Below are 14,014 nucleotides of genomic sequence, written 5' to 3' on the forward strand. Positions count from 1 at the left end.
GGGACGCAGATTCTTGGAGGGCCTCTTTAGAATGACCATTAAATGATATGGTGAAAACCCGACTATCCCTATGGGCTGCTCCCTTCCTACATTAATAAGGTGCTTGTTGGTAGTCTTGAAATGTCCAAAAAGAATGAGTTCACCTCCACAAACTAATGCAAGCTGACCCCTACAACTAGATTGAACAAAATTTTAAAAAAGTCAGGAGAATGTCTCCCTTCTCCTGACAAGTGCTTCTTATACTGTTCTTTTTAGTCTTTTAAACTCCAGTCCAATACGTGATTGTCAAATAGTCTTTTGTGGCGACTCCTATTCGCTCATACAACTCAACAGGCTCTTACTGCTCTTTTTCTTTGATGCAATGACTTTCTTTGAGTATGATCGGTTCCTTAGGTTAATCTTCAAAGGGTTCGCATAGTCAGGCAAAATATAAGTCTCAAAGGGATTCTCATTTCTCTTGTCACTATATTTCCCCTCTCTCCCCTCTGTGTTCTCTTGCCAGTTATTTGTGAAGGATTATTGGGCCTTCTGCTCCTCGTCTTCTGTTGTTCTTAAATACCACTTCACACACAGAGTTATTCGTACCTTCTTTCCAGGATAATACTGTACTTTCTTGTAAGTTGTTAATCCTAAAGGCTTCCCAGCCTTTCTCCCTTTCTTTGAAGTGTGTGTTCAAACACCCTTACAGTTCGTTCTCTCTCTCTCCCTCTCTCTAACAGCAAGCAATTTGACATTTTTCTAAATTTTTCTCTATTTTAGAAATTGTGGGGCTTGGTATACGGCTGTTAAAATACTTGTTTTATTGGTTAAAACTATTTACATAATAATATTACCACAATGGAACAACTTAGTTTGGTTTTAGCATATGCCGCTTATGGGAACTTTATGTAGCGATTCATGGTTTAGGGTTTATTACCACTGGCGACTAATTATGAAATGAATGCTTTAAATTTTCAAGGTTTCAGTATTTTTTGGTCTTTTTTTTTTAAACAACCCTGATCATCCTCTCCGTCACCTCTCCTTGTATATCTGTCATGACGGTAATATACAGTGATGTTTGCTTTAAGTAAGAAGTTCACAATTTTGATATAACAATTGCCAAGATTTGAAAAAGGCACTGGATGTCGAAACACGTGTTATCCAGTTGGGCTTTTTCCACAGAATTGATTATATATAATTAAACGGAACAAGTTTCTGTGTTGAACAAGTGTGGCGCCATCATTTGTGAGAAAAATAAAATCACACTATTGGGGCTTAGCAGAGAATATTCAATGGGATGGGTGTGACCCACCCAAGTGGCTCCCGCTGTGCGGGACCCGGGTCTGGAATCCACTTGGGATAGCTTGCTCTGTGCCACATGGGAAAAGGCTGGGATATTGGACAGTGGGAGATCTGTTTCCTGAGGGGAAGGTTATTAACATGCAGACATGGAAGCAGGGGCACACAGGCACTACGACAGATCCAACAATATTATAGACTCTGGGCGGCAGCATTCAAGCTATGGGAGGGCTCCCCTACTGAACCCCCTGAGGATGTGCTCCTGGCATATATCTCCAACTCCTCGGGATGCATAGACTACTTGCCACACTGTATGGGTTGACTGGTAAGTCAATAGGGCGGATATCCCCTGCAAGACGAAAATGGGGAGATGAGCTACTAGTTGAAATATCTGGTGAACAGTGGGACAAGATGTGCTCGCTAACCAAGATTGTCATCTAAATTCTAGATTTAAGCTTATTTAATTCAAAAAACTACAGACTACTTTACACCCCCCAACAGGCTTAAACGCATCTATCTAGGGAATGATGGCAAGTGCCCCCTCTGTCATGCAAAAGAGGTGGAACATTTGCACATTTTGTAGGGCTGCCACAAACTGCAGGGGTTTTGGAAGCACGTTATAGATACTCTATCGAAAATGGTGAATCGTACCGTGCCGTACTTGCCCATGGGTGTTTTGTTTGGGTTGTGGGAAAACGTCAGAGCGGAGAATTAAATCTCTCCTTAACATTGGATGCATTGTGGCCAAGTGCTGTGCACTGAGAAGGTGGGCACAATGACTGGATTTCTGACCTGATCTGGGTTGAGAACTGTAAGGACCTTTATAGTGCTATGCTGCCAAGTACATCTAAACCAAAGGACATATGGTGTGAATTTTGGGTCTACCTGACCAGCCTCCACTTTATTGTCATTGACTCCTGAGGGCAATTGGAGTGGTGGGGGAACTCGACATGATGGAATGTCTGGGGAGCGGAAGGTGCTGTTTACCCAATGTCGGCTTATTTTGTTGCTGCTTTGTACTCGGCAGTAACACAAAAACAAAAGCCTCGTTTCATGTATGCAATGACTGCTTTTTAACTGCTGCTCAAGCAGTTCCACGAAGAATACAAGTTTTTTAAAGAACAACAGCCTACTAGCCACAGCAAATACCAATAAATATTAAAAGCACCGAATAATTAATAAGGTATTTATTTGATAGGGTGACCAGAAGTATATTTGGAGAAACATAAGGCTTTACCAGGAGAAAGGACTTCACGCACATTCAGTCTCATTTGCAGCAGAATTGGAGTCAGGGGTCTCGCAATATGATACTTAACATCTATTGCAGTTTTAGGATTATAACCTACACTGACTGCAAAGGGGTACCTTTCATGGGGACAAATGTACTGTGTATACTGACTAATTTGGATTCAAGAAACAACCAGCAATGTGAGTTAAGCCCAGAATTGCCAATCTGCCAGGAGCAGAAGTGTCAGAATTACAGGATCTTTGCAAGAAAGTAGGGCTGAAGAGCTTGATGAAGCAAGAGATGAGTCTCCGGCACAAGCATGAGCCACTTCCTCTGTCACGCACCCCCATATCACACCACACACGCAAGCACTGCTCATTGTGTATGAATATGGCAGAGGCTGCAAATGTCTGCAGCAGTGAAATTCAGGAACAGCGCAGGCACGGTCTTCGCATACAAATCAAACCGAGCCAGCTACCTTCAGTCCAGGTACCAGGACAATGAACCTACAAGGTGAGCTTGGTTAAGGATATCAAATCAGGATGTGAGAAGCAGGAAGCACGGCTTTTTCATTCAGTATCCATCTTGATTGGTCACTCACAAGCACCCACTTGATTTCATTACCTACTGGTTACAGCCTGTTTTTTTACTGTTATAAAAATAAAAGCTTGTGAACCATAATTCCAGAGTCCAGTCTTTTGTGCATATATGCAGGCTTTCTGCCACTATCCAGAAGTTGCATTGTCCAAGGCACTGAGGAACATCAATATATGCAACCCAACACTCAACCTTCAGTAAGGTGTCAGAACAAAGCAGCATGTTTTTTTCTCAAGAACCAAAAAAGACATGCTGTGACAAAGTTCCCCGCCGCACTCTACGGGTAAAGGTTGGGGTTACCATTAGGGCTGGGTATTGCCACACACTAAATGATGCAAGACCATGAGACTGCACGCAGAGGATCCCCTGTTCATCCCCATTATTCCTTGGTCATGTGTTAGGAACTCATCACTGTGCATTAAGCATATGCGCTGTCCCTTTAAGGGATTACTCCTTCTCCAGTCGAGCGGCCGAGAAGCGTGAAGACAACCTATTACCGTAGCACCACATACTCCATATAATCTACAACCCATCTCAAACCTGGTTATCATTTACCAAGAAAAGTACACTGGGAAACCTGCTCACGGATGACTCATGAACCTAAAAGACTTGCATTCACTCTGTAGGCCACCGCTCACCTCAGAAACGGACCCACCAGGGTAAGAGGTGGAACAGGCAACACTGTCAGAGGACCACCTAAAAGCCCAAAAAACGAATCACTTTCCATAAAATCACAAGGCACACCCCTGAGGACGGTCAAAGGGAAGATCTGGATAGATCGAGGCGGGCTGCTTTAAAAGGTTTCAGAAATGGCAGAAGGGTATGGGAGTTTGGAAAGAGCAGAGGTGCGAAGGAAACTTATGGTGGCACAAGGAGCAGAGAAGAGGCGGGTGAGCTGGTGACAGTTGGAATAGAGTAGATGGCTTGGAGAAAGAGTTTGGAAATGGCATCAGAATATGAACATGGAAACAAAGGGTGATTATAGACGTCAGGAAGATAATGTAACCCAAGGAAAGAGGTGGTGTGACATCAACAGGAGATGATGAGACAAAGGTGTGTTTGGCAAAAGTAGGAGGTAGAGGCAAGACACAAGGGTGCGGGGGGGAGGCGCAGAGTAACAGGAGGTGGTGGCGCTAGACCAGGGGGTGGAAACAAGTTGGAGCAGGAACAGCCTGGTAAGGCTATGACAGAGGGAAGTACACCGAGGTGTGCTATAATTGTGGTGGATGGGAGGATTAACAAGCATGTAGCGAGGCCGCGACAGGAGTTGAATGAAGCTCAGTAACAGAAGTGGGGATGGGTTCCCCGAGAAACGAGATTGATGCTGAATTGCAAGGAAAGTAGCTGGTAGTGTAAATATGGAAGTTTGTAAGAGGCCTTGAACCATCCTACAGCCAGGCCGACCAGCCAAACACAGTTGAAGACCCCAGACACTTTCCAAAGGTCAAAAATAATGATAGACAGCAATATGTGAATCCTGTAAAAGGAGCTGACCAAGAATGTGACTAGGACTAAAGGTTACTCCATACCTGGGAAGAATTACAGGGGGCATACACCTCCTCCCGCGCAGGCCGAGTGACCAAAACCTGGCAAGGATTGGCAGAAGAAACACATTGTTGAGACTGTTGGAACTGTTGAACGGGTGAGTTCAAGGGAACACCATCCTGCTATGTTGTTTAGGTGTGAGGAGGAAGTAGAGTGAAAGTCTATCTCACAATGACAAATGTTGTTCAGGTTCAGACAAGACCGCATCGGACCTAACTGCAGCACGACATGGAAACCAAGGAAAATCCCCTGCCTTCTGAAAAATCCCCTACGTTTAGAGAAGGGACAGGAGGTGTGCAAGAGCTCAAGTTTCCATTAATTACATTAGACTTATTTTGCCCAAACCCTTGTTTAAGAGTCTCATTTGCATCAGTGCGTGTGGCGATTGGCTCTGCTTGAATGTGTGCACTAACATTAAACAATAAATGAACCAACATCACCCACCAATGCTTGCTTGACAGGAGCTGACATTTGTAAAAACCTACCACGCAGACATGGTGCCACTTTTCAAGTTGTGAAATGCTTTTTTCGTCAAGATCATGTTTAAATGTTTCTTTGTAAAATCGGGGTAGTTTCGACAACCATATGCCATAAGTGTATTTCTTTAACAATTCCTTTATGTTGTTTTGAACAGCAACTATTCCACTTGGCTCAGGAAGCATTTTATTTTTTTCTCGACTAGAAAGACTGGCTGAAAAAAAGAAAGAAAATAATAATGCACTTAAAAAAAAAAGAAATAGATTTCTTCATTAAATACATATTGCACATAAAATTTGAGTACAACTGATTTCTTCTTCCAATTCCTGTCCTTCTGCCAGGACCGAAAATTCCACATAACGAATCCAATGACCAAAACACACATCAAAAACGTGTACATTTCATTACTTTTTAATCGTTTAACCAAGTTTGTGATTTTGGGAAGAAATCACAGATAGATACAGATTAGACACAGATCAGTAACTGTAGTATATAGAAGCTTAGTATACTACAAATCAGTACATTTCAAGTGCATTTGCCTATACTTCCCAATGAGCCAAGGATATATAAAGTGCATTCAGTAAATAAACCCCCCACGATCCAGATATCAAAAACTGTAAACGCTCTATAAAAACTATTGTCCTAGGTTAAATCCCCACCCCCCTATACTGTACTGATGAATACTGGGAGAATGAGAATGGTCTCTTAAGTTTCATGAGGCATCATTGTTTTCAAAGGAGAATAGGAGGGTTGAACATACATTTCTCTGTTTAAAATAAGGGGGCCCTGCAGAACAGTATCCAGTGGGCGGGGAGTGCAACCACCTTTTCCGGAAAGACATTTAGAAACACAGAGCCATTGGGCACCATAATGTAGTGTATTGTGTATACACCACCAGACAATATGAAGACCTGGGATTAAGAAGACTCCAGGCAGGCATGAGGCAGTCGGAATATAGGCTTCTTCCCATTCACAATAATCTGGAGAGGATCTGTCTTTGTCAAAGCACAATCACAGTAGTGGCCACAGGAACGATCTGGAATATGTCAGGAAGGCATGGCATCAACAGTAAGACACAAGGGACCACAGTTCAAGGGTGTTTATTGAATTTTCTTTTTAAAAACGGTATGGGAGCAAGCTACGCCCATCAAATAATAACGCAGTCCTCGTGGTGTCTTGTCAAAATAAAAGGGCCTATACTAAAAAACCTATTGCCAATCCTTACCTCTAAATACAAATAGTGTGGGAAATAATGTTATGAAAATGAAAGTAGTGTTCAAGTTTTCAGGCCGTTGGCCTTCTTCCCCACGTTTTTAGCACAGGATAAGGTGGTTCACTCGAGCATAGCACAGTCTCTGGCTTCGTTAGCACGAGGTTACAGTTCATTCAGCATCAGGATCTCCGGAGCGCATGTCTCTGTGCTTCTCAAAGTCTCTTCACTCAAAGGGCTTGATGCAACCAAATATACAACAAGTTCTTTACCCTTCCAGATTTTCACAAGTATTCACATTGGGTGACTCAATATCTACCCCGGATCCCCTTCAACCAGGCTCAGATCCTTTGAGCATAAACTTCGGCACAGGCTTCCCTCTGCCGGGCCCGAGCCTGCCTTTAACCTTTCACACAATGTTCGTAGGTTCTTCCTTTTCGGGTGACTTGCGTTTCACCCTGGATCCCCCTTTGCCGGGCTCAGATCCCTTCTACACAATTAGTCTCCCTGAGTCGGGCTTGGACCAATGTCAATTTTCCATCAAGTATCGAAGACTCTCGAATGTGCACAGGGTTTGGCTTGACCCGTTGCAGGACCACTTAAATTTCACAATTCTCGTTCTTTTATCCATGGCACCCTTTCGGTTGGATACCTAACAGAGACCTTCGAATGAGCACCCACGTGATGCCGGAACACACTGTCTACAGCATCATATTTTAGCTTAAAAGTTCATTCCCTCATCTGCCGTCTTAATAATCTTCTTCATACAATGTTGCCGCTTGCGACCTTGATTTCCACGCAGACCTGTCTGGTATCAGTCTCCCTAACTCACTGGCTGTGCTGCTTTGTTGTAAAAGCCAAGGACAGTACCATGGCGGCAAACGCTTCTCCCCGCCTTGACTACCGACGCAGTAGAGCCTCAGGTACCTCTGACATACAATGCAGGATTCCTTACCTTTAATTCCAGGTCTTACGTTTTCTACATTTGATGGCTAATGAAAGATGCGGTTTGTCGGTGAAAAGGTCAAGGGTATTTCCCTCTTTACAATCCTCTTCGGTCTTGCCATCTTCAGCTTTGTATTAAACTGCCATCTGCTGGTTCCTCATGTTCTTTGCCTTGCTCAGAGTGTGCTTTCGTGCTCTGCCTTTTATCCATGTGGGGAAGTGTGATGGAAGTCAGATGTGTGTAAAGATCAGTAATTACCTGACCCTGCCTGACCACTGTAGTGGCACATGTCAGGTATACGGATTGGGTGTTAGTCTGTTTTCCCACACAGCGAGATGTCAGTGAGAAAGTGCCTGTGTCGTAAAACAGGTGGGATTGAGACCCTACGTATCCTACCGAGTAGGATGGGGTAAAGGTGTTACAGGGAAGGGGATACCGCATCTCGCCGTCCCGTGTCCCACTTCCACTCCCCGAAGACCCCCCCCCCCATCCAGGTGATTCTCCTGCACTGGTCAACCCTCAGGAACTGGATCCAAAAGCGATGGCCGTGTCCTGGCCACCTGGATGACAGATCCCCAGGGACTAGCGGGTGAGACACCTTCAAGTTTCTCACAAATACATATACAAATGTCAGCCTTTTCACCATTTAACTAAGTGATTTTTGCCGTCATGGGGAAAATGAGTGTTATCCACCTTTCAACTTAGTTCTCAAGAGTAGGCAAGGAATTGAATAGCCTTTGTCAAGTAATGTTTGTTCGGGTGTTGAGAAATCTAACCAGAAGTAACATATTAAGTCCTTTTTAACTATAAACTCAAAGTCAGGCACACCATCACCTGGCGTTAAAGGAAGACTTATGCAAACTGCAGAAACTCTGAAGGTAGATCCCATCCACTAACAGATACATTCTGCATTTAGTTATTTCGCAAAGCAACATATGGTCAGAATATAGAGACAGTTATGTCTTTAGACAATACCTGTATGTCTCTTTTATTGGTTCCATGTAATAATGTCCCCTCAAAAATATCGCCATGCAAAGAAATCGCCGAAAAATTGCCGTTTTTTGTGGAGACATTATTACATAGAACATGCAGGGGACACCCCCGAAACCTCCAAACCCTTTTTTTTCTAAATGGGGAGAAGGGGGACACCCCCGCAACCCCTGCTGCCCCAGTCCCTATATATATGGTCACCTATATAATATTGCCACAACCTTTTCCCAGTGATATTATATACGGCGACCATATATATATAGCGATAATATTACCCGATACCCTTTTATTGAGAAGGCGGGCCAGCGTTTAAAGGAAAGAGAAAAGAGAATCAGCGAGAAAGGGTGCCCTCATCACGCACCTCTAGATGAGGTAGGAGGGAAAGAGTTCCCATTTGGTAATAGTGTGTTAGGGGGTGTGCGTATAAGAGCCATGGCACAGATGGGGAATCTTCCATACCATATCTATGAAGAACATCAAATCGGAAAGGCCAGTTGACCAAGTCAAAGGTTTCTCCCTCCAAAAGTAGCCAGAATTACCAGTACCTCATGGGCCACTTTGTGCAGTAGCATAACCATAGCCTGCTTGGTCATTAAGAAACTAAAGAGGGAACAATGGGCAAATAATCTGCAAACAGTTTAGCCAAGACCTTGCTGTCATGACTGGTCAGGCATAATGGGCGATAAGAAGAGCAGCTTTCTGAAGGGGGAGGTTTTGGGGGTTTTAAAAATAAAATTATTAATGCTTTCTAAATGGACGCAGGAAGCGTGCCTATGAAGGTGCCCAAATACATAGCTAATACGTAGGTTAGGCAGAGGATGAGTACATGTTCTTATATAGAATTCAAGGGTCAGCACGTTCGGCTTCGTGCTTCTCTGCTGGTCAGGGTTCTACAATTGGCTTTAAGTTCATCTTCGATAATGTGGATAGATAGAGGTTCCCTTAGGGTATTCAATGCAAGGCTAGCACAATAGAGTCTACGAATTCCACTATCCTGGAGAGAGGCAGACGACTGGTTTTGGTACATGTTATGTTATGTTAAAGGTACTTATATAGTGCACCGCCACCAACGGCATTGCTCCCCAGGTGCTCTGGTGGATCTGTAAACAGGAAGGAGGGCGGGTAAGGTTAGTCGGGTGGAGGGGGAGTAGGAGAGTGGGAGAGGTGGCGTGCTGTTGACAGTTTCAGCTCGGTATACACTGTGTGCTGGACTTTGGTGCAAGTATCGGATCGGGCGAGACGTCATGTGCTGTAGGTGCTGTTTATGTGTTGATGATGCAGTGTGGTAAAGTGCGTGCGGATTACTGGGAGAGAAATGGTTGTGTGAGTTTTATGTGGGTTGAGTTTGTAGAGATTTGAACGTTAGGTAAGTGGGGTCTGTATCCTGATTCTGATACTTCTGGTTCCGTTTGAGCTGTATTCCTGTGGGTGGGGTTTTTGCCGATTCCTTATAGGCCGTTTCGCTGTGGCGTTTGATGGTGCGGCACTGACCCAGCTGTATCCTAGTGAGTAAAGTATGGAGTGATAGGTATATCTGAATCTTTCCTTCTGGTGTGGGAAATGAGGTTGGTGCTACCCATTTTATTATGCAAGGACTTTCCATATGATCTATTAATCTCAGTATCTTCAAAAGGCACAGCACATTCAGAGTGCGAAAATACTTGCATGCTACCATTTCCACATCAAGTGCATAGAGTTTAGACGCGACGTCTCAGGTCAATCACGTTCCCAGTATCTTGTGGCTGCAACACACCACAAAATATTTTCTCTCTCCAATGTTAGATGTAATCTTTTCTGACATTATCCCGATTGCTCCGAGCAACACCCAGCTTCAAGATCTTCAGTGACTGGAAGTTATTTATCAATCTATTTTGATCTCCATGCATTGGCCTTCAAAAACTACTTTCTTAGAGTCGCACATACCCCTTAAATGAACCTGAAGAACTTTCAATAAGCTAGAACTACTTTTCGCAGACCTCCAACCTATCTTCAAGGACTAGTTTGATATCTTTCTGTAGTAAAGTCTGTAATGCTAGCCCACTTAGGCAATCCCGCTTAGACAAACAAAAATGTAGGGTAATTTAGTTTGATAGCTGGACAATAGTCCCGAATAGGGGATACTTGGATACGGTTTTGGAAAGGATACTACTAGAGATCACATGTCTAATCTCTGGGCTATTTGCAAAAATACGACCCATTCTTGAATACAGATTGTGGGTACAGGAGGAAAAAAGTGTATTCACACCAAGTCCTATTAAGCTGCCGCCACATCTATATCTGGCACTCAAGTCTATTATGTCAAGTAAAAAACGTGAAAACTTGACAATTGGTCATGTTGGCATTGTAGGTCAAAGGCTAGAATAAAATTCCCACCACAAACAATACTTCAATCCAAAAAGCATGAAGGGATAACCCTGCCAAAGTGAAATGACTTCTGCTGGAGGAGTGCCAGGATGACTAGTGACTAAACCTCCTCCTCAGTCTTCACACTTCTACAAAACAATAGTGATCCCAATCAAACGTGAATGAGCACAGGCAAGATACACATCTCCTTCACCTTTTTTGATAACGTGGGCTGAGGGCAGGCTACACTCTTAAGAGTGGTGTGTAAATGAAACCGTAGCAACCCAAAAAGCAATAGTAAACAGTCCAAAATAAAGGAAACTCCAATCAAGTTTCTGTGCAAATATATATACTTTAAACAGACGATATGCAAAAATAACTTAGTATGTAAGGTTGAGATTTAGGTAGGTGATCATTTCAAGAAGATTTAGGACAGGTGATCTTTTAGTAGGTGATGAAAAGACAGATACAGCTAAAACACTACACAAGTCCACCTCTGTGGAAAGAACACAGAATATGCAAGAGACAGAAGGATGCAACATTCTGGGTAATGAAGCCAGGGTGAAAGGCAATCTGAAACCAAAAGGTTTGTAAGAGGTTAGGTCTTCTACTTGAAAAAGGGATCAAAGTTGAACCAACCAGTCTCTAGGGCCCGAAGCTAGATCAGGAAGCAGTTAGGAGTCAATAATACCTTCTTGCAGTTCTTGGCGGTTTGATGACAATCGAGACGCAGCAGTTCGAAGTCTCCTCAAAGCAGCAACAGAATGGTTTAAACTGAGGCGAATTCGAAACAAAAGAGGTGATGGCTGGAAGGTTTGGAATTAATCCAAACCTCTGGCATTGCTCTGGGCAACCCTCCAGACCATCATTCTACGACGCCAGCACATGCCTCTCCGCTGAGCTCCCGGACCTGAGCCTGTCCCAGGCCCTGATTCCCCCTTCTGTACCTTATGCTGATGTCCCCAAAGTTGCTGTAAGGTAGTCCATGATGCGAGGATACTCTGTGTGCAGTTTGGAGTAATTCTGGCCACAGAATCGAGGGAAGCGGACCCCCCGAAACCTTTGTCAACAAAGATCCAAAATGGGCGATGTGGTTGGTCCGCGAGTGAAGAGGTATGCAGCCGTGCATGGGGGAGTTCCCCTCGGGCGTGAGCAGAGGATAGTGTCACAGGCCCAGGGTTGGCTGCAGCGAGACCTGAAGTGGTGTTGGGCGAAGGCACCCGGGTGGGAGGAGGGGCGGAGGCCGCAGGGACCCGTGGAGCAGCGGACCGCCTCAAGGGCATGAGAAGAAGCAGTGAGAGGTGGGTCCGCTATGAAGGAGATTGAATGCCTTTGTCTGGAGCCTGACACTTTGGGGAGCCTGTGTGGAGCAGCCGGCACTACCGGATGGACCCTGAGCTAGAGGCGGTGAAGCAGAGCCGATAGCTAAGGCAACGCAAAGGCAGCCCGGCTCCATGGGGTGGCTGGCGATCCCCTAAGGCACAAGGTCCCTGGCTGTAGTTAACGGAGTGGAGGCAGTATACAGCCTTCAAATTGTATTATAATGTAGCACACATGGTGCCTGGAAGATCCAGAGGTCTGCCAACGGTGCAGTTGGGGAGCTTCAGTTCCGACAGAGGATGCCTCGAGTGAGGAGTCTGAGTTGACTGCGCCGGAGGAAGAGCAGGAGTGACATGTGTCGGGGTGAGGCTGGTAGTGCAGTGAGAGCGCTGGAGGTACGCAGTACAAGGGCGAAGGGCCAGTGGGAACGTACGCTACGGAGGAGCAAGGGGTACAATTTTGGGGAGTGGGAAGCACCCTATGGCTGGACAGTGTGAACTCCTAAAACTGGCGCAACGCTTTCGCCTCCACGGAACCTCCACGCCAATATGGCTAAACAAATAGCAAAACAGAAGTGGCCTCAATCGCGGGAAATTAAAGCACTTATGCAAGGAGCGGACTCACAACAGCGTCCACAGCAGCAAACTATCGCCCAGGTGCACTCGCCGCGCCCTCCTCAGCAGGAGATGGATGATCCCCTGACAAGGTGGTCAGATCTCATGGCCATGTTAAGGAACTAAAGAAGGGCATTAAGGATAGCGCTACCGACCTGTCGAGGGCCATCCCAGATCTTAATAAAAAAGTGATGGCGGTGGAGAGGCGGCTGGATGAACTTTAGACAATATAATAAAATGACAGGGTGCATACAGTGCATGTGTGCTGGGTCTTGTACACTTTCAACTACTTGGCAGTATGTTCTAATGATAAATGCATTTGTAAGCTGTTTTTGGGGCAATGAATGTTAGCTTATTTGTTAATTTCAAACAGAATAGGTTAAATTGTAGTCTGTTATGTACAAATATATGTGAAGAGGAATTATCTATGAGTCTTACCACTATATCGTCTTGGTCATATTATTTCCATACTAGGAGTAATGGGTCTCTCTCATTCTTTGGAACTTCAGTTTCTTTCCTTTTCCACAATCTGCATTTTTATAATTTCTTTTTATTAATTTTTTTAACAACAGATAAAACAACCCCACCCCCCCCATCCCTACCCACCCCCATGGTGCCACCTCAAGTTTCTCTCGTTCTTTTTTAAACTTTTCCTGTATCCAGGGGCTCAATGTAGGTCCAAGAGTTTAAGGCGTTGCGGCCGCCATCCAATCCTGTAATCGTCTCTAAGAAAAGTCAAGACTCTCCCCCCACCCCCACTCCCTCGCGAAGTTCTGCAGTGCATTGTCCATAGCGCACGATTCCCAGTCCATTGCGACCAATTTTCAAACTTTTCGCAGCCAGTCCTGGAACGTTGGAATATTAGAGCTTTTCCACCTTTGGGCGATCATTGTCATGCCTGCTATAGTCAGCATTACCTGGGCTCTTTCTCTGGCTCTTGGTTCCCCTGACTCTTCCTCGTTCCTAAGGCCCAATAGAATCCGTTCCGGGGCCCTACTTCCCCCTGTTTCAAATGCCTGTTCCTGCGCTAGCCGAATTTCTTTCCAGAATGGCTCTATTTTTGGGCACCTCCACCCTATGTGCTCCGCTGTACCCTCTTTCCCACAACCTCTCCAGCAGTCCCCCGATGTTCCTGGATATATCCTATGCAGGCGAGCTGGCATATAGAATTTTGTACCAGGCTTCCTGAATTTGTTCCAATCTTCCCACGTATGCCCAGTTTTGCCCCTGGGTAGCCCCATCCAGTATTTTATACAGTTGTGAAATCAGCCCTCTAGAGCTGTCATCTGTCATTGGGAATTTCTTGAAGATTGTTGGTGGTCTGGTGGCCGCCTCTTTGTTGATGGGATGTAGGAGCCAGTGGCGCAATTAGGAGTACTGCATCCTTTCCCCCTACCCCAGTGCGAAGTCCCTTTTACAGTCCACAAAGGTGCTAATATCCCCGCCTATGAATATGTCTCACATCC

The 14,014-nt window shown here is 44.9% G+C and overlaps 1 protein-coding gene across 2 annotated transcripts in view; it reads right to left on the bottom strand.

Moving 5' to 3' along the window:
- Window positions 1-14,014, bottom strand: part of TDRD7 (tudor domain containing 7) — a 2,843,905-nt gene that overhangs the window by 1,662,231 nt on the left and 1,167,660 nt on the right. For both annotated transcript variants that reach the window (XM_069630367.1, XM_069630366.1), the window contains one exon: window positions 5,134-5,339. In XM_069630367.1, the coding sequence (XP_069486468.1) occupies window positions 5,134-5,339 (206 nt within the window). The remainder of the gene's footprint in view (window positions 1-5,133; window positions 5,340-14,014) is intronic.

Source organism: Ambystoma mexicanum, chromosome 6q (genome assembly GCF_040938575.1).
Source record: "Ambystoma mexicanum isolate Mex_15411 chromosome 6q, UKY_AmexF1_1, whole genome shotgun sequence".
Classification (NCBI taxonomy): Eukaryota; Metazoa; Chordata; class Amphibia; order Caudata; family Ambystomatidae; genus Ambystoma; species Ambystoma mexicanum.